This window comes from Pseudopipra pipra, chromosome 1 (genome assembly GCF_036250125.1).
Source record: "Pseudopipra pipra isolate bDixPip1 chromosome 1, bDixPip1.hap1, whole genome shotgun sequence".
Taxonomy (NCBI): Eukaryota; Metazoa; Chordata; class Aves; order Passeriformes; family Pipridae; genus Pseudopipra; species Pseudopipra pipra.
This window is the reverse complement of record NC_087549.1, coordinates 89,157,778-89,175,926: the sequence shown is the minus strand read 5'-3', so window position 1 is coordinate 89,175,926 and position 18,149 is coordinate 89,157,778. Positions and strand designations below refer to the sequence as shown.

Sequence of the window (18,149 nt, the reverse complement as noted above, 5' to 3'; positions counted from 1 at the left end):
ATCGGCTTTGCAGCACTGACAGACGCCCCCGGTCGATCCGAAGGGTGCAAAAGGGGAGCGAGGAACCTCAGGGGGGCTGCTCTCTGCCGAGGGGTGCCACAGCCGGCACCTGCTGCTACCGGCGGGGGCTTATTGTGGACGGTTAAGGGTAAAGGCCAGTAAATTTTGGACCAGAGGGGATGGAAGCGAATGAGAAAATCATTCCGAACAGGTGGGATCGTTTAAAGGATGATAGCAGCGCTTGGCGTTCAACGGCTTGGTCTCTATGCTATTGTGCATAAGTCTTTTTCTTTCTGTTTCTCAGACCAAAAATCAACCTCCCTCCACCCCCTGAAACCCCTGCCCCCCCTAGAAAAAACCCAAACCAAACCAAACAAACATACAAAAAATCCCCAAACCAAAAAAAACCCCAAAAAACCGCAAAACCAACAAAACAAACACAAACACCGCAACCCATCGGCTATTTCTTCCAAAAAGAAAAGGTAATAAAAAGCTTATAAATTTTTAATAAGTTAAAACGTGCTGATAACACCGGCACTAGCTTTGCATTTTAAACTGGGTGTTATAGAGCACGGCGCGAAGGGGAAACCTCCCAAATAGTGTTGAATTCGTTTACATCTACATCTAAAGAGCAGGTTATTCAGCGCCTTTGCCTCCCTCTCGGAGGCTTTTCAAGCCGCAGGCAGCTCCGAGCCGCGCTCGAAATCCAACATCAAGGGCGTCCTGGCCAGACGGAGATGGGTTCCCATCTCCCCATAACCTCTCCCATCCCAGCACCTGTGGGAGCGAGCGGCAAAGCCCCGCCACCGCCGGGTTAGACTTCCAGACCCTGCTCAAATTTGCCGAGGTCACGGCCCCCGGTGCTAGGGGGTGGATTCGCGCCAAACCCCCACGGCTATCCCCCGTCACACACCTCCAGGTAAAGGTAGCGAAACCCGCCTGCGTGGCTGAGGGGGAACGCAGCCCCTGCCTGCCCGCCTGCCTGCCCGCCCGCCCGCCCAGGTGCCGCGGTCGTGCTGCTGCTCCACCTGCGGAGCCGGCTGAGAACTCCCCTCCGACTGGGCGACGCCCCGACGGCATAAAAAAGCGGGAGTCATCGCGCATTGCTACTTCTCGTCATGAAGCAGACTTGGGATATCAACGACCCCAAATTGCCGCAGGTAACGGATGGGTGGGAGGGTAACAGAGGAGGAGGTGGGCTACTAGGGAAACAGGGGAGCAACCTTCTGCTGGAGAAAAACTTCGTTTTATGTCTGCCTTATTTTTCCTGCACCTTTTCATTTTTTTTTTCCCCAGTCCTTATGAAATGACTGGCAATAAAAATATGAACTCAATACACAGCTTTGGGCAGCTGTGTTCTAAGACCTAATATAATCTGTGGCTCAGTTTGGCCAGTTTCCTTCTCCTTCTTTCTTGTTCAAGAAATGTTGACTAGAAGCTTGAATTAACTGTTTTTTACTACTCTAATCTAACTTATCTAAGTATTTCCTTCATTTGTTGATGTGATACTTTGATGCTACCAAGCACTCCAATTTCTGTCTACTTGCGAGCTTTAAATGTGCTAATTTACAACTTTTTTCTGCTTCAAGTTTATTTAATTTAATAGTCCATGCTATTATAGAATGTCTTAATACTGTAAATGCTGGTAGTTTATTGCTTTCATTGGAATTGCTCACATGTGGAACATATATATGTTAAATAAGCATTGCAGGAACTCTTTACTTGCACTGTAAATATTTACAGTTTACAATCTCAGTTGTTCTTTCATTGTTCTAGTAATTACATTTTAGTAAGGAGCTCCAGAAAGCCAGTGAAATCCAAAATTGAAATGCTCTTTCTTTGAGCCACTATGCATATTGGAACTGCATTTGCAAGAGCAATTCTTTTTTATTTCTGTTTCTTAGCAAAAGTCTTAACTCAGATACAGTCTAAGAAACCATTCCATAGCTAAAACTTCTAGTTTCCTGCCTGCAGGTGCATGGTCCCACAACAAGGAGAACTTAACAGCAGTCATGATCAGGGTGGTCTGCGTCCTGTCTGGGCACACTGGTGGCAGACCAGTTAGGAAGTTTTGGTAACCAGGCTGATGCCTTACAGCTGGGTAACCCCACTGTAAAGAGGCACCTGTGACAACAGACCATGTAATTATGGATTGTGGTGCAAAGGAGGAAAGGATCCTGACTCTTGAAACACGGAAGCTCAGACTGCCTTTTCCCTTCTAGAGCATTTCTGAATAAGTTATTCTTTCAATAATTCTTTTTCTGCTGCTTGGATGGTCATGGAAAAAGCTTTTGTTTCCTGTTGTGTGTTTTGTAACAGGGCAAAAATATCAGGTTGTGATATACTGATAATATTCTCTTGCTCTTCTCCTTGCTGCCTTGCCCCTCTACCCCACTTGCCCTGCTGCAGGAGCCCAAGCACTTTGATGCCTTCCAGGAATGGCCTGATGGCTACGTGCGGCTCATCTACTCCAGCGAGGAGAAGAACGCGCAGAGGCACCTCAGTGGCTGGGCCATGCGCAACACCAACAACCACAACTGCCAGATCCTCAAGAAGTCCTGCCTGGGAGTGGTGGTGTGTGCCAGGAGCTGTGCTCTGCCTGGCGGAGCCAGGCTGCAGCTTCGCCCCGCCATATGCGACAAGGCTCGGCAGAAGCAACAAAGTGAGGGATACCCAAAGAAAGCTGGGATGCCTAAGGGGTCACATTTCTTTCATCTGGGCTTGATGTCTAAACTGGAGTCACTGTTACTTGCAGGCAGACTAAGCCATAATTGTAAAGACTGTGATTTATTTACAAATTTCACCAATGTCTATTTGTAAATCCTTAAGGGGAAACAGATTTGAAATCCTTTACATCATTAGCATTTATGTCAAGTATGCAGCTCTAGTTCATACCACTCAGTTATGCTTGGTAGTCTATGTTGTGTTTCCTTGAACAATGTATTTTAATTGGAATTTCAGTCTGATCATACTGCTCTTGAGCTCTGTTTACTCTCAGGAAACATCCTTGCCTTCAACCAATCTCTTCAGTAGTTTCTTTTTCTTTATTCGCAGAGAAAGCCTGCCCAAACTGCAATTCAGCCCTTGAGTTGATTCCTTGCCGAGGACACAGTGGCTATCCCGTCACAAACTTCTGGAGGCTTGATGGCAAAGCAATATTTTTCCAGGTAAAAATCAGGCGTATTTATTTGTGCGCACATATATAAATTATGTCTGTATATAAAATAATATCTGGAGAGAGATTTCTTCCTACTCCCACGCTATATTTTTTTTATGTTTAACACTGAACATGGTGAGCACAGTGGAGTTCTGGTCCATGACAGAATTTCTGTTTAGTACAAGTACAACAAAAACAAATGAAACAATAACACTTGGCTGTTTTTTTAAAAACAGTACTGAGAGTTGACAATATTCAATTTTCACTATAACATCGCAATTGATGTCTAAAATTCTCCTGTTTACAGAACACAAATACAAACAAAAAGATTGTCTTGCACCCTGGTACATTTGACAACTGAATTTTTCCAAGGACTTAATACTTATTTCCTGTTAAAATAAATAGAAAAAAATCTAGCTTAAACTGCAGGAGTTGATACATGAAAATTCTACTTCACATGAAACTAGCCTTTCAATTTTGAGGATTTAAAATCTTGCCAGGAAAAAAAGGAAATTTAGAAAGCTAAAATCTGAAATTTCCCGTTGATTTGTTCTTTTTATAGCAACATTAGAACAAAAATGTAACATAAGGTTTCTGTTCCGTGAGATTACATTCTCTGCCAGATTAATTTTTTCCCCAACCCACAGACAGTGAATTCTGTTCTCTGGTCAGTAAATGGAAGAAAATTGGCCATATTCTGTATTATTCTTACTCAGATGTTCTGTTACAGACATGCAAAACCAGATGACTTTTACCATCAAAATAGCTGATAAATCCTTGCTTAGAATTTAATTCCTGCTTGAGAAAGGACAGTGTTTTAAAACCAATTTTAAGCTTCCTACTTTGTATTAGGGACTATATGTTGGTGCATTCAGACAAATGTAATGGGTAAGGACATGTAGAATACATTACTTCATCAGATACCAGTATAGTTTTGGTTACATAGATCTGCATATCCACAGGTATTTCAATAGCAGAGCATCTTTGGATGGTTTTCCAGGATATAATTTTCAGTCCTATTCAAGAAGGTGTATTATTTTAAGAGAATATTTGTCATCTTGTGGCATGAAACCTCTTTAAAGCCTATGTATACAATTTTTATATATATACATTTATAAAGCAGAACTGAGATACTGGACTGCAGAAAAACAATGAAACTAAATGTATATGTTTTTCCCCTTGGTTCTAATTAACTACTCCTGAGTGTCTCAAACATAGGTAATACATCCGCTCCTCCATCAGCTCTGCAGTCCTCAACAACTTCTCCCTCATTTTTTTCCTTCTATCTACCTCCAAATCATGATTCATTCTATTTATTTCTTTTTACATTGAATCCCTCCTTGTCGTTTAGTTTTCCCTCCCTCTTCTCTTGTGCCAAACCACAAACCATGCTGTGGCTATCTCTTAAATTACTTACTGCACCTTCTCTTGTCTCACCCCCTTCACGTTCACATCTAATTCTTTGTTAATCCTAAATAGGCTAAAGGTGTCCATGACCACCCCAGGCCAGAGAGTAAATCAGAGGCAGAGGCAAGACGAAGTGCAATAAAGAAGCAAATGTCCTCTTATCACCATTCCCAGAAAAAGAGACCTCTAAACTCAGAGGTAAGTCAAAGTCATTAGTCAATTAAAAAGGTGACACAAATTAAAATTTTTTTATTTTTAATTTTTTTTTTTTCTATTAGAAAGGTGTCATAAGCATGTACTGGAGATCCGAGGGCAAAAAAAGATTTACACTATGCTACATCTGTTAATTCTGGGCAGAAACAAGCAATAGCACAAGTATTGAGATATATATGTGTGTGGGCAATATTGATTCCTTAATCTCAAGTATCTACTTCTCCTTGTCAGGCAGGAAGGTACCATGATAGCAGCAGTTACACCAATAACCTACAGAATTTTCCCTGCATGGATGGCCAAGAAAGAGTTGGTATCATCACAGACTCCAGTTTTTCAATTCCAGCCCAGTCTTATCCTTCACTGCAGAACACAGACCTCTACAAAGTACCTTATGACTCGGCCAGCTCCCAAGAGGACCAGCTATCATCATACCCTAAGTGCCCAAATCCAAGGATCTACATGCCCAGGCCATGCAGCTACGAGTTTGGAGTTCCTACCTTTATAAGCTCTAGCCCTTACCCAACATTTTACAAAGATCTGACCAGCCCTGCCATTGATGCAGACCCCCTCAATCTGAACGGGTCTCACTACAGCACTGTGACTACCCACGATAAGAGCTTTGATAACCCTGGCAGACACTATGGACTGAAACCAGCTTGGGGGAAAACTGGCAGCGGAGACCAGAGTGACTACGGACAGATGCAAGCAAGTGCTAACCATGCTTACTACAGTGGGGACTATCCCTGCAGGTACAGTCCCAGTCCCACTCCCATAGCCCCACCGTTGCAGACGGTCATCACCACCACCACCAAGGTGTCCTACCAGGCGTACAAGCCGCCTGCACTGAAATACAGTGACAACCTCTGCGACATGAAAAACCTCCAGAGCTACACCCACGTGGCAGAAAACGTCTCTGGTGCTATCTATTCAGGGATGAAGATTCAGGAAGACTTTGGGATGGTAAAGTCAGCACTGCTCTACCAGCATGACTCCATCCCTACAAAGCCCAAACCAGCCGAGAGCATGGAGAGCTATCGGTATGGGCTCCTGCTGGGCAACAGCTACGCCGAGCACGAAGGTCAAACCTTAAGGTTTGAGAGTGCTGAATATTGACTAGATGTTGCCTAAATGGCAAATACATGCAGGTGGGAAAATACATTATTGGGCTGACCCTGTGGATGCTAAGCCCAGTGGTTTGGGATTTGAGGAGAGGTCAGGAAGCAGCACATCACAACACCTTTCTCCCCAAAAGTGCCTTTCTGGAGCTGTGCTGAGTGAAGTATATTTTGCATGTAATTTCAAACCAGCCCCACACAATCTCTAAAATGGCACAAGGAGCTGAGCCCCAAACACAACTAGGAGAAAGCAACATGGAGGTGCAGCACTTCTGGAAGACAACAGCCTCCTTTGACAGCAAGTGAAACCCGCCAGACTCCTCAAGCTTTGAGAGAAACAGTCCATCTGTAAGAAAGAAAATGCTAATCAGGGAATGGAAAAAAAGATGAAGGGAAGGTGGCTATAGATTATAGTCAACTGAAAGAAATGGCAGGAAAAGAAAGAAATAAAAGAAATGAAAGCAAGACAATTTGCAGAATAAATCACCTAAATGGGCCATTTATCTGCTGTGATCCTTTTGATGAATGGAAAGACCAGCTAAGTTTCTCTGAAATGAGAAATGGAAAAACTGAAACCTGAGAAATGAAACGTGCTGACTTCATGTTGCTTTTTGATCCCCTGTATCAAGAGCACAGACTGTCCAGTCTTTCTGTGCAAAAAGGACAGCCCAGCATAGCCACACCAAGAACTGATCCCCTCAACCTGAAGGCAGGAAGGCTCAGATAACTCCCACCAAGCACGCTCAGCATCACATGGGTGTCAGGGTTAACATACATGGTCCTGAAAACCATTTGCAGTGAAAGTGCTTTTTGTCTAAAGGGGTCTGGAAAACTGGTCAGACCAATACTGCACGGGTACCGCTGCAGAATTCACTTTATCCATGAATACAACTCCATCCTGTCTAAAAATGCAACATCCTACCTGGTTAGCAGCGCAGGTCAGTGTTGAATGCACCTTCCCTAGCAGCCTTTCTCCATTAATCCATGAAGAAGAAAAAACAGAGGAGCAATGCTGGTTTAAAAGCTAGATATTTTGAAAGCTGACTATTACTGGGGAACCTGCACCCAAACTGTGTGTGCCAAGCAAGGGAGCTAAGTAGACACAGGGGATTGGTCAGGGGTTAAAATGTTTCCTCTTGGTATCATTATTATTAAGTTTCTAGGTATCTGTAACTTCTTGGAGACTCCGTTTTGAGTTTTGGTTTTTTAAAATGTTTGATGTATATTTTTGCTATGTTATGTTTTGAGTAACAGCAAGCTACTGTATTCTTTCAATAAACATGAAATCATGGTTAAAAAAAAAGCACCATGTAAACTAGTGTGAGCAGCTGGCTAGTTAGAATTATAAGGTTCTGTGTGTTGAAGCCATCATTAAACTGATAAACTTGAATTGCAATGCACAGTGTACAAATAACTGAGTTTCTAAAATAATTATTTCTGATGTAGAATATTTTCTTTCTTTTTGTAATTTTGTGAAAACAATGCATTCAGTCTGACTCACTAAATTGAATCTTATAGAAATTTAGTTAATAGCATCCTGTTTAAGCAGTGGACTGTTCAGCACTTTAAAAATTCAAGCCACGTGAAGATGGAATTCACAAAAACACTAAATTAATTCATGTCCAGCAAGCTTACCTTGTCTTTTAGCATACTTGCTGTGTATCTCACTTGGCTTTTGTTAAACTCTTATGGCAATTCTTCTACCAGGTGTTTTAAATTACTGATTAGAACAGATTCAGCTGAACAACATCAGTTTGATAATTAGCTCATATACTAACCTTAAAAAATAATAATGATAACTAAAAAAATGTTGGTGGTGAGGGAGTTTCCTACCCAGAAAGATTGATGGAGAGTCCTAGAGTTTAGGAATATATAACACACTTACAGAACTGAGATTTCTCATCTGTATGCCAAATTATATTGAGGCAATTGACATGTAGAATAAAAATCAATTCTTACAGCCTTATAAGTTTAAAGAGAAAAAAGCATAAGAGCAGAATAATGCCAAAGAAAATAACTAAAAAATCTAGAAGGATTCACAGCGGATGTGAAAATTGAGGAAAATTTCAAAGGTGAAAATTGCTACATTTTATATTGATTTTAGAGGAGTTAGTCAACCACAATTCAAGCAACAGTTATTAAAACATTGTGTGTTATTAAAACATCCAGACAACCTGTAGGGATTGTGTGCTGTTTATATTATTGGTATAAAACTTGTCATTGTAGTTGCATGCTTAAATCATTATGCTATGCAATTAAACACAGCCTTTCAAGCAGAACTTTGTACACCAGTAAAGAAAATGCAGCTGTTTGTGTTACAATGCTACTTTTAGGGTGTGGATTTATTTCTAATAAACATGACAGCTGTTCACACACAGTGAAAAGCTCTCTGAGCAACTACCTTGCTGCATCTTCTGTAGCACTAGAACAAATAAAACCACTCTAAGGGTTATTGCAGTCTTTCTCACTTTGCTCCCTTTCACGTGCAAGTGTCTGGGATGCGATATCTGTATGTTACCTTTTTCAGATAGATCAGATGGATAAATGTAGTGCTGCAGACAGTTTTCTCTTCAAAATACGCAAATGTAAAGGCAATGTGAGCTTCTGTAGCAATAAAAAAGCTGAAATTGAAAGCCTCCTTGTAGGTTTACATAGCTGCAGGATTGACTTTAAAAGCATGTTACTCAGGCAAAGCAGCATTCTGAAGCAAGAAGCACTCCCTTCGGTCCCTGAGTAAGCATCTTCTCTTCCATTAATCATCCCTTTCCAGGGGACCTTTCAGGTTTCTGGTCCTGCCTTGAGCATGTGAGAGGAGCCCCTTGCCAGCCCGCATCCTGTACTGCGGCAGACGTCTTCATCTAACAAATTCCTGTTGTTATGGTGAAGTCACAGAGGGAGCGGGGAGAAAGGTGTTTTCAAATCTCAGCCTCCTCTGGCTCCGGCTTCATATAAGTTACAAGGGCCCTACTGAGGTAAAGTACCATCTGCCCCCATACGCTGAGGCTGCCCTTTGTACCAAAACAGCAGCCTCTTAATGACAAAGTATAAAGGCACAAGTGCTGAATGGGTGCCTCCTAGAGACAAGAAGCTGCATGATAATAACCGTGTACCCACCAAATGCAGGCATGTGTCACACGTCTGACAGATGCAAATACGTGTGGGCATCTTTTCATGGTCCCATCTCCTCCTGGTGGGAGGACAGAGTCTAGCACACTGTCCTGGTCTCCATCCAGTCATGCCAAAGACCTCTGGTCAGAGTCTGAGCAATTTGCTTAGCCCTTGCTCCTCTTCTGAAAGCAAGTTAACTCTGGGCTTTTTAAACATGCTACATGCTACAAACAACGCATGAAGGAAATTGGGTGTTTTGGGCTTATTGTACTTGAAGCAGTTCATCTCCTTGTTTTGGGGTACAAACTATCATCTTTAAAGACAGAGAGAAGCTTTCCTCTGAGTTTCAGGGGTGGAAACCACCAATGTAACATTGCAGAATATGATTTGAGACTTTTCTTCCTGGGGATTTTCTGGGGTTTGTTCTGGATTTCTAGGTTTTTTTTCTTCACACCTTTTTTGGGGAAGCTATCTAATACAACTGAGACAGCTTTCACAAAAGTAGATCATGTTTCCTGAGAGACATTCAGCAGGATGCCCAATGCAGATCTAGGGATGCTTTAAGGAAAGTTCATGTCATTCCCATCCTTATCAGTAAAAGTCACATGCAGATAAAAAGGGGAGAACTGAGACATTTAGTGTTGGATTAGTTCCTCCCAACACACAGAGTGAAAAGTTAGTCCAGGCCTGTTAAAATCCCTCTGCCTTAGAAATAATGAAACTGGTGTACGGTGGTTATCAATGGCTGGATTACTGCCTTCAGTGTTCTAGCTGTATAAACTAAGTATCTTCCTGTTGCTCACAAGCAAAGGGAGAGTGAACCAGGCACTGTTTACATAGTGCTATAGCTGAGATTGTGCAAAATGGAGAGTGCATTTCAACACACATCCACATGCAACACAAAGATCAGCGGGGTGATACAGGTGCGAGTAAGTATCACAGAGAAACATCACTCATTTGGCTCAAACTCATTCACACAAGCAGAAAAATAAAGTTTACACAATCCCTATCAGCTTCAACATGCGTGCTGGCACTTGTGATGGTGTCTGGGAAAAGTCAGTTTCAGCTATTTTGGCTGGCATTTGAGCAAAGCATCAACACTTTTAAGGACCACAACCAAAGAAGGTTCTTTCAACAGAAAATTAGCAGTGAGTCTGCTTCTCTTGTTTTGTAAAACAAGCAGGGAAGCAGGTGCATGAGGATGTTCTCAGAGGTCCTTTAGAAGGGCTCACAAATATCACTGTGGTTCCTGGGTCTCTTTGTTCCAGCCTGTTGTCTTTCCTTCAGTTTCCTGGTTCATAGCAAGAGCACAGAACAGCACCTCTCTCCTGTCTTCATGACAAAATGAAGTGTTAAGTGACTGGCTTGCAGCGCTTGTCCTGCAACTCCACACCATGTGTCAGTCTAGTTTAAACACTGGCAAGTTCTGTCTACAGCTGATCTCTCTTCGTGTGTGTGAAATGTTGGGGAGCATTACAAAAAGTACTAACAACTGAGAGACACAAGGTCTCAGTAACAGAATTTAAACTTAAGTGTTTCACTTGTGCAAAACTAATTCAGAAATTATTTAAACATCAGACTCCTTGCTTGTGTGAGGTCTCTTATAAGTGGCTGTAATTAGACTAGAAATGCTGAACAAGCAACAAAAAGCATTGTCATTTTTGTCAGTGACTTGGACAGTGGGATCAAGTGCATCCTCAGCAAGTTTGCCAACAACACTGACCTGTGCAGTGAAGTCGACACGCTGGAGGGAAGGGATGCCATCCAGAGGGACCTGGACAGGCTTGAGAGGTGGGCCAGTGTGAGCCTCATGAAGTTCAACAAGGCCAAGTCAGCTGGTTAAAACGTGGTGCCAATAACACCAAGCTTGTGGGTTCGATCCCTGTACAGGACATTCATTTGAGAGTTGGACTTGATGATCCTTGTGGGTCCCTTCCAACTCAGAATATTCTGTGATTCTGTGAAGTGCAAGGTCCTGCACCTGGTTTGGGGCAATCCCAAGGACAAACATAGGCTGGGGAAAAATGGATGGAGGGCAGCCCTGAGGAGAAAGACTGAGGGGTGTTGGTTGATGAGAAGCTCAGCATGACCCATCAATGTGAGCTTGCAGCCCAGAAAGCCAATTGTATCCTGGGCTGCACCAAAAGCAGCATGGCCAGCAGGTCGAGAGAGGTGATTCTGCCCCTCTACTGTGCTCTTGTAGACCCCACCTGCAGTGCTGCGTTCAGCTCTGTGGACAAAAGAAAGCCATGGATCTGTTGGAGCAAGTCCACAGCAGGGCCGCAGAGATATCAAAGGGCTGGAGCATCTCTCTTAAGAAGATAGGCTGAGAGAGTTGGACAGCTGGGAGAAGAAAAGGCTCTGGAGGGACCTTATAGCACCTTGCAGTACCTAAAGGGGGCCTGCAAGAGAGCTGGAGAGGGACTTTCTATAAGGGCATGTAGTGAGAGGACAAGGGGAGAATGGCTTTGAGATGAAAGAGGATAGGTTTAGATTAAATATTAGGAAGAAATTCTTCACTGTGAGGATGGTGAGGCACTGAAACAGGTTGCCCAGAGAAGCTGTGGATGCCCCATCCCTGGAAATCTTCAAAGCCAGGTTGGATGGGGGTCTGAGAAGCTTGGTCTTGTGAAAGGTACCCCCGCCCAGGGCAGCAAGGTTGGAACTAGATGATCTTTAAGATCCCTTCCAACCCCATTCATTCTACGATTCTATGAAACTGGGTGGCAACACCAGAGGAGGAAGAACAATAGTCATGGAACATTGCTAAACTGTAGAGTGAGGAAAGGACACAAGGGTAGGGAGGGGACACTGCTGTTGTACCATTTCCACTGGCAGTGGAGAGGTATTTCCACACATGTAATGTATACATGTAATAGTGTTCAAACACATTTTTACTGGTTACTGCATGGTTAAATGCTTTGCTACGTACAGTCATCTCCTGTTGAATCTCTGCCTGAGATAACCTGTGGGTTATGGGACCTTCCTTCTCATGTCCAAGTCTCACCTTTGAACTTCATTTTACCTGGCAGTCACCTCTGATGTTTTATTTCAGTAAAGGAAACAGGCATATTTTGTTTCAGAAAATATAATGTTGTTTTCTTGTACTTTCATTTCAGCAAACTATGTGCAAGTGGTCAAATCCTCTGGATTCCAGAAAACTGATTCCCGTAGCCCCACGTTCCACCCAGTTGACTTGAGGTAGAATCAATTAATCTGTCAACAGTTCTTAAACCATCACAAAGTTACCACACCAGTTAATGAGGGAGAGGGCAAAACAAAAATATAATAAAAACAAAAGTATAATGAAGACAGCTTCCCATTTTTGCTCAGCTTGGTGAAGCAGATAGGAATCTGAATTGCTAAAACAATTTTCTGCCTTTCCCTCTATGGTGCTACTAGTAGTTACTGTGTCAAAATAATTTCCTCCTTTTCTTGCCCCTCGCTCTCAAAAACATTAAAAAATAGGAAGTTCAAGCTAATGTTAAGAATTGAAGCTTAAAACAAGACTTCGCTGCCAAAAGTACTCTTATGTTTTAGAATACATACAGGATTCAAAGTTTCTCCCCTGTATCAGTATTAACAATGTGCATTTTAATAAATTGCTTACTATAAATAATAATAGTAATAATAAAATAAATGCTAGAAGAAAAAAAAATCCCTCAGGTTTCATTACAGCTGTGAATACCAGAGGTGGGAATTTATGTACAAATGCTAACTATGCAGCAGCTTAGCTGGCAGCTTTATTTCATAGAATCACAAAATGGTTTGGGTTGGAAAGGGATCTTTAAGATCATCTTAAAGATGATCAACCCCCATGCCACGGACAGGGACACCTTCCACTAGATCAGCTTGCTCAAGAAATCCACCCAACCTGGCCTTGAACACCTCCAAGGATGGGGCATCCACAGCTTCCCTGGGCCACCTATTTCAGCGTCTTAAAACCCTCATAGTAAAGATTTTTTTCCCAGTATCTAATCTAAACCTACTCTCTGTTTGAACCCATTCCTCCTTGTCCTGTCACTACATGCTCTTGTACATAGTCTCTCTCCATCTTTCTTGCAGGCTCCCTTCAGGTCACCCCAAAGCCTTCTCTTTTCCAGGTTGAACAATCCCAGTTCTTTTAGGCTTTCCTCATAGGAGACATGCTCCATCCCTCTAATCGTCTTGGTGGCCCTCCTCTGGACTTGGTCCAACAGGTCGATGTCCTTCCTGTGTTGGAGAAGCTAGAGCTGGATGCAGTACTCTAGGTGGGGTCTCACCAGAGCACCAATTATATATTTAATACATAATTACCATTACCAGTAATGATAGTAAAGGCAGTCTGAAAACGATCTCGCGTACCACGGTGCCACCTTCAGGGAGCCCGTGACGTGGCTCTCCTCGCCATGCGCACATCGCGTCGTGCGCCACTCGCTTTCCCACAGCCTCGCGGCCTGTCCCCTCTTTTCCCATGGCGGGGTTCACCCACCTCCCCGGCTCCGGCTGGGATGCTGCCCCGGCGCCTCGCCTGCCGCGCCCCGTGACCGCGGCGAGCGGGGCGTTGCCGGCGGCGGGTCCCGCCCCGGCCGTCGCCCCGGCGACGGGGCAGAGCGGCCCGGCCGGGAGAGGCGGCGGGCGGAGCGGGGGGCTCGCCGGGGGCCGCCCGGTGGCACCGCCCGCAGCGCCGCGGTGAGGGGGCGGCTGCGCTCGGGGGGCGACGGGAAGGGTGGAGAGAGGTGGGTGTCCTCGTCACCCGGGGGCTGGGTCGTCCTGGGGGTCCTTCCCAGGATGAAGGAGGTGCTGGTTTAGGGTGGAGCGGGAACAGCCCCGGGGGCTGTTATCTATCCCTGAACAGGATGGCTGCTCCCTGCCCCCAGGCTGGTCTGGGGTGGGCCGGCTCGCTGGTGGGCTCCACTCGCGTGTGTAGGGAGCTGTCCTGCTGTAGTGCTGGGGTTGGGAGAGACGGCGCTGCTTTGGGTGTGGAGCCTGCAGAGAGAGGGATCCTGCCTGCTTTGACTTCAGGAGATCAGGTCCGGGCCTTGATGGACTGAAATGCCCAGGGTTAACGAAAGAAGGTGAATTTTCATTTTTGGGAGAACCGGGGTGAAGCTTGCAGGCCGGGTGGTGCTGAGTTGCATAGCCTGCGTGAGCACGGGGAGTGCTGAGCTCCCCTTTCTGCTGTGAGCGTGTGTTAAGGAAGGTACTCTCTTGGGAAGTGACCGAATGTCATCAGGTGAAACTAAAGTGGAAAGAAGCGTTTGTTTCCATTCTCAAGACTGAGAGGGGGATCTCATTAATGCATAGAAATATATCAAAGGCAGGTGCCGAGAGGATGGTGCCAGACTTTTTGGTGGTGCTCAGTGACAGGATGAGGAGCAGCGGCCATAAGCTAAAGCACAGAAAATTTTACCTCAACAAGAGGAAGAACTTCTTTATGTTGAGGGTGGCAGAGGACTGGAACAGGCTGCCAGTGGAAGTCGTGGAGGCTCCCTCTCTGGAGATATTCCAAACCCACCTGGATGTGCTCCTGTGTAATGGTGGTTGGACTAGATGATCTTCAGAGGTCCCTTCCAACCTTAACAATTGTGTGAATCTGTGATTTATTGAAACTTACAGTGGTGTGGAGATGCTGAAAGATGAATAGTTCATGTTCCTTCTGGACACTGTGCAAGGCTGGAGACTTCAAGGTCCAGCAGCACTGAAACCATTGCTGTCCTGAAACTTGCCGTACTACTCACTGCATCGCAGGAAGAGGTTTCATGAGGGTGGGAAAAGGTACCCTTGCTGTCATGGATGAAACATCCTGAGAAAGTTGTTGTGAATCATTTTGGTTTGAAACCAAAGCTGGTTTGGAAGAAAACAAGGGAAAATAGAGCAAACTCGAATTCTTCCTTTTTGATATGCCCCATCCTAAAGGCCTGATTCAAACAAATGAAACAATATACTAGACTTTTGAAGAGACTTTTAAAAAAAATTATTTAACACAGTCTATTTAAAAGTACAAATATTTACTGTCAATGCTATTGACTTCTTTCTTGCAGCTGAGAGTCAGGCTTTTAAATAACTGCTGGTCTTTGATTAGAGTAATGGATTTGCGGTAATCTCCAGAACTGGATCCACCTGTCATGGGATCTGATTACTGTCAGCTTTAGTAATACACAGTCACTACCAAGGAGGCTCTTGTAGCACCAAATTGTTTGTTGTTTAATGGTTGAGTTTGGGTTGGTTTTTTTTTTTTACTTTTAAAATTTGTATCAGCATACATTCTGTACTGTGCAGTACTGCCAGTTTTGATCATTGAGAATAGTACCATCCTCTGCGAACACTTTGGCAATTTCGGGATTACTGTAAACAGGTTGGTGAGACTGAGTTGTGGGTGTTCTGCTTATCTGTGTGGGAGGTCTTTGTTGGGTCATATATCCTAGTTTCTGTTTATTTGAGAGTAGCCTGTTTAGCATGCAACTGTGAAATGGTTGGTAACGTGTAGTGCTTGTACAGAAGAAATGCAGGTGATTTGCTGTTATTCATTGCATTTTGAAATGTAATTCAGGCAACTAAAACAATTTCAAATTGTTGTTAGTGCTTAAAGCACCATTAATATAGTAAAAGTGAAATTCTGCTTAAATTACTTAGCATTTGTTCAGATCCTCTAAATTTACATAAATTGTAGATTCTGTCAAGCTATTGTATTTTGTCCTCTATTTGTCCCTTGCTTTAATCCTTCCTTAATCCTATGTGAAGAGATTATGCACAGTGTGTCATTAAGAGTATAAAACAAGCTGTTGTTTAGAGTAGGATTTCTCTTTCCAGTTTGGTAGCTGACTATTTTGATAATTTTACATTTTAGAGCTTCATATCACTGGGGAAATAATAGTATATAAGCATTAGAATGGGAAAGGCCACTTCAGAGGCTTGTGCTAACCAGAAAAGCTAGATTGAGCCCTTGCTTTCCCTCAGGTTGGTAAGAAAGAGAAAACTGAACTGCAGATTTGAAAAAGACAATATAGAGAGACCACTGAGAAAAAAAATTCTCACCTGAGCTGGGTACATGTGGTTTAAAGTGCAAAGTATGCAGAAGTCTGTAGTGAAATGTGAATCTCTAGAGCATTTAGATTCTAACTCATTGTACTCTGTAACTCCAGTAAAAGTGAAAGAAGCCTCTGACCCTGATGTCAGACCAGGCTGAAAAATGCAAGTGCTTGGCAGCCTCGTTTGTTCTAATATGGGTGGGCAGTGGCAGTAAGTTTTGCAGGAATCAGTGCTGCCTTTTTTTGGTCAGCAAACCTCTGTCGCCCTCCAGCATTTCCTACAGACTATGGTGTGCCATAACATTGCTGTAAATTTGACCACTTGGTGTCCAAAGAACCCTATCAGGTTTTTTAGATACATGTGTATGATGAATGTATTCTCTTAAAAGCTGGAAAAAAGCTTATTTTCCCACTGCATTTGGCTAGTTTTCATTTGATGATGTCTCACTGTAAGAGTTCCATTGTTTGCCTTTCTTTTGTAAACTGTAAGTGCCAAGACAACTCTTTAATGAGAGTCAATAGTGGAATGGCCTAGTGTGCATCATTGTGGTGGTAGGTATGCAGTACATAGACATTGTTACCAGGGTACATAGTTTTCACACCTTGTTTTGTGCATTTACATAGAGTAGATTTGACACTTCCATTTGATTATCAAAGGAATGTGTTGACTTTTCTATACTTTACTTGATTAAGTGCTTTTGTGTCCTAAAAATTACAATAAAGAGAAGAAAAGGAATAAGGAAATAAAATATGTTACAGAACGGACTAAATGCACAATCACACACCCAATACAGAACTTCTGGAGGGGAAATTACACAGAACTTCTGAAGGGGAGAACTACTTTATGTGATGTTGTTTCAAGGGCACATGCCAAAATATTAGAATTGGACAAAAGGAATAATCGTAAGAGCATGTGATTAATATATACTCCAAAGAAAATTACTTGGAAAGCTGGTAGGGTTTAGGCACCAAAATTAGAGGACTTAAAGACTAAAACTTGAGAGTTGTGCCTAGATCTGGGTCTGTTTATTGCATATACAGAGGTTTTCATCTTGTTTTTTTTTGGTTTGCTTTGTTAGAGAGCAAAAGATTGAAAATGAAATGTGTGCAAATTCTCCAGATTTTTAATGTAACTTCAGGAGTTCAAGCTAGGGCCATCTTTGGCAGATATTGCTAAATCTCCTCCAAAAAACATGCCTTAAGCAATGTACAATGATATTTGTTGAAATGGAGAAACACAGGCACCCAAAATTTGTTACATTTAAGTTTACTTCACATTATATGCCTATGTATACCTATAAACAAAATGAATACACAGTTTATCATTGATGATGCTTTAAATGTGATGCTGTGTTTTAAAATGGATATAAGAATACCTTCAGAATGTTTTTATGTTGATCTGTTTTTTTAATATATACATAAAACCAAAATTTGACAACTTGCAAGATGGACATGCAGAATGTATCTTAACTTGGAGTAAACACTTGATCATCTGCTTATTACTGGAGTAAAAAAATAGTCTTGTTGAAGAAATGGCAATATTGAAAGTATTAAAGACTTCAGTGTGTGCAGGCATTTTGGGGAACGAGATATAAAGCTGAACTCTGAGAAAAAAGCAATAGGCTTAAATATATGAAAGTCCAATTTAAAATCTAGTTACAATTTGAGATGTCTATGACTGTTACTTTTTGTTAAATCTGCTTTTTAGCTTTGTTTCGGAATATGCTATTAACCAGAAATCATACTTTACTATAGCGATGGCTTTGGAGGGGAGGTGTAGAGGGGGGTGTGTAAAAACATCTTTGTATTTTTCAATGCCAAAGTGCTGGTTGTCTGGTGCAAAGATTATAGACTGAGACGTCCACTAAGTCACTTGGTACTGGCATCTTGACAGCTGATGTGAGATTCCTTCCTGGCAACAGAAGCAATAAGAGTAACAGTGTGTGTTACAACTGCTCTGAGGAAGCAGCATTTCAACTAACAATAGCTTAGAAACATTGGTCTACTGTTTAGGCAGATGTTTACACAGCAGGCTAGTCGACTTGAGAATGCATTGTTCACACTCCCGAGAGGCCAATTTTAATGTTAAATTTTGCCAGGCCTGTAAATCTCAAGCCTGAGGCTTGTTATCAGCTGAAT

General features: G+C 42.8%; 2 protein-coding genes across 14 annotated transcripts in view; both read left to right on the top strand.

The window, feature by feature from the left end:
- The first annotated feature begins 1,118 nt into the window (after window positions 1–1,118).
- GCM2 (glial cells missing transcription factor 2) lies at window positions 1,119–6,199 on the top strand. Its single transcript, XM_064664899.1, has 5 exons — window positions 1,119–1,160; window positions 2,410–2,662; window positions 3,055–3,167; window positions 4,637–4,762; window positions 5,009–6,199. Exons 1-5 carry the CDS (start codon window positions 1,119–1,121, stop codon window positions 5,888–5,890), a joined length of 1,416 nt encoding a protein of 471 aa, XP_064520969.1. The 3' UTR covers window positions 5,891–6,199.
- A 7,363-nt stretch (window positions 6,200–13,562) lies between these two features.
- MAK (male germ cell associated kinase) overlaps window positions 13,563–18,149 on the top strand; it is a 29,870-nt gene continuing 25,283 nt past the window's right edge. For 6 of the 13 annotated variants that reach the window (XR_010432627.1, XR_010432628.1, XM_064664180.1 and 3 more), the window contains exon 1: window positions 13,563–13,671. The gene's annotated coding sequence lies outside the window, so the exon portion shown is untranslated. Of the gene's footprint in view, window positions 13,719–18,149 lie in introns of all 13 variants that reach the window. The other 7 variants (XM_064664264.1, XM_064664237.1, XM_064664228.1 and 4 more) reach the window with 5 other exon arrangements.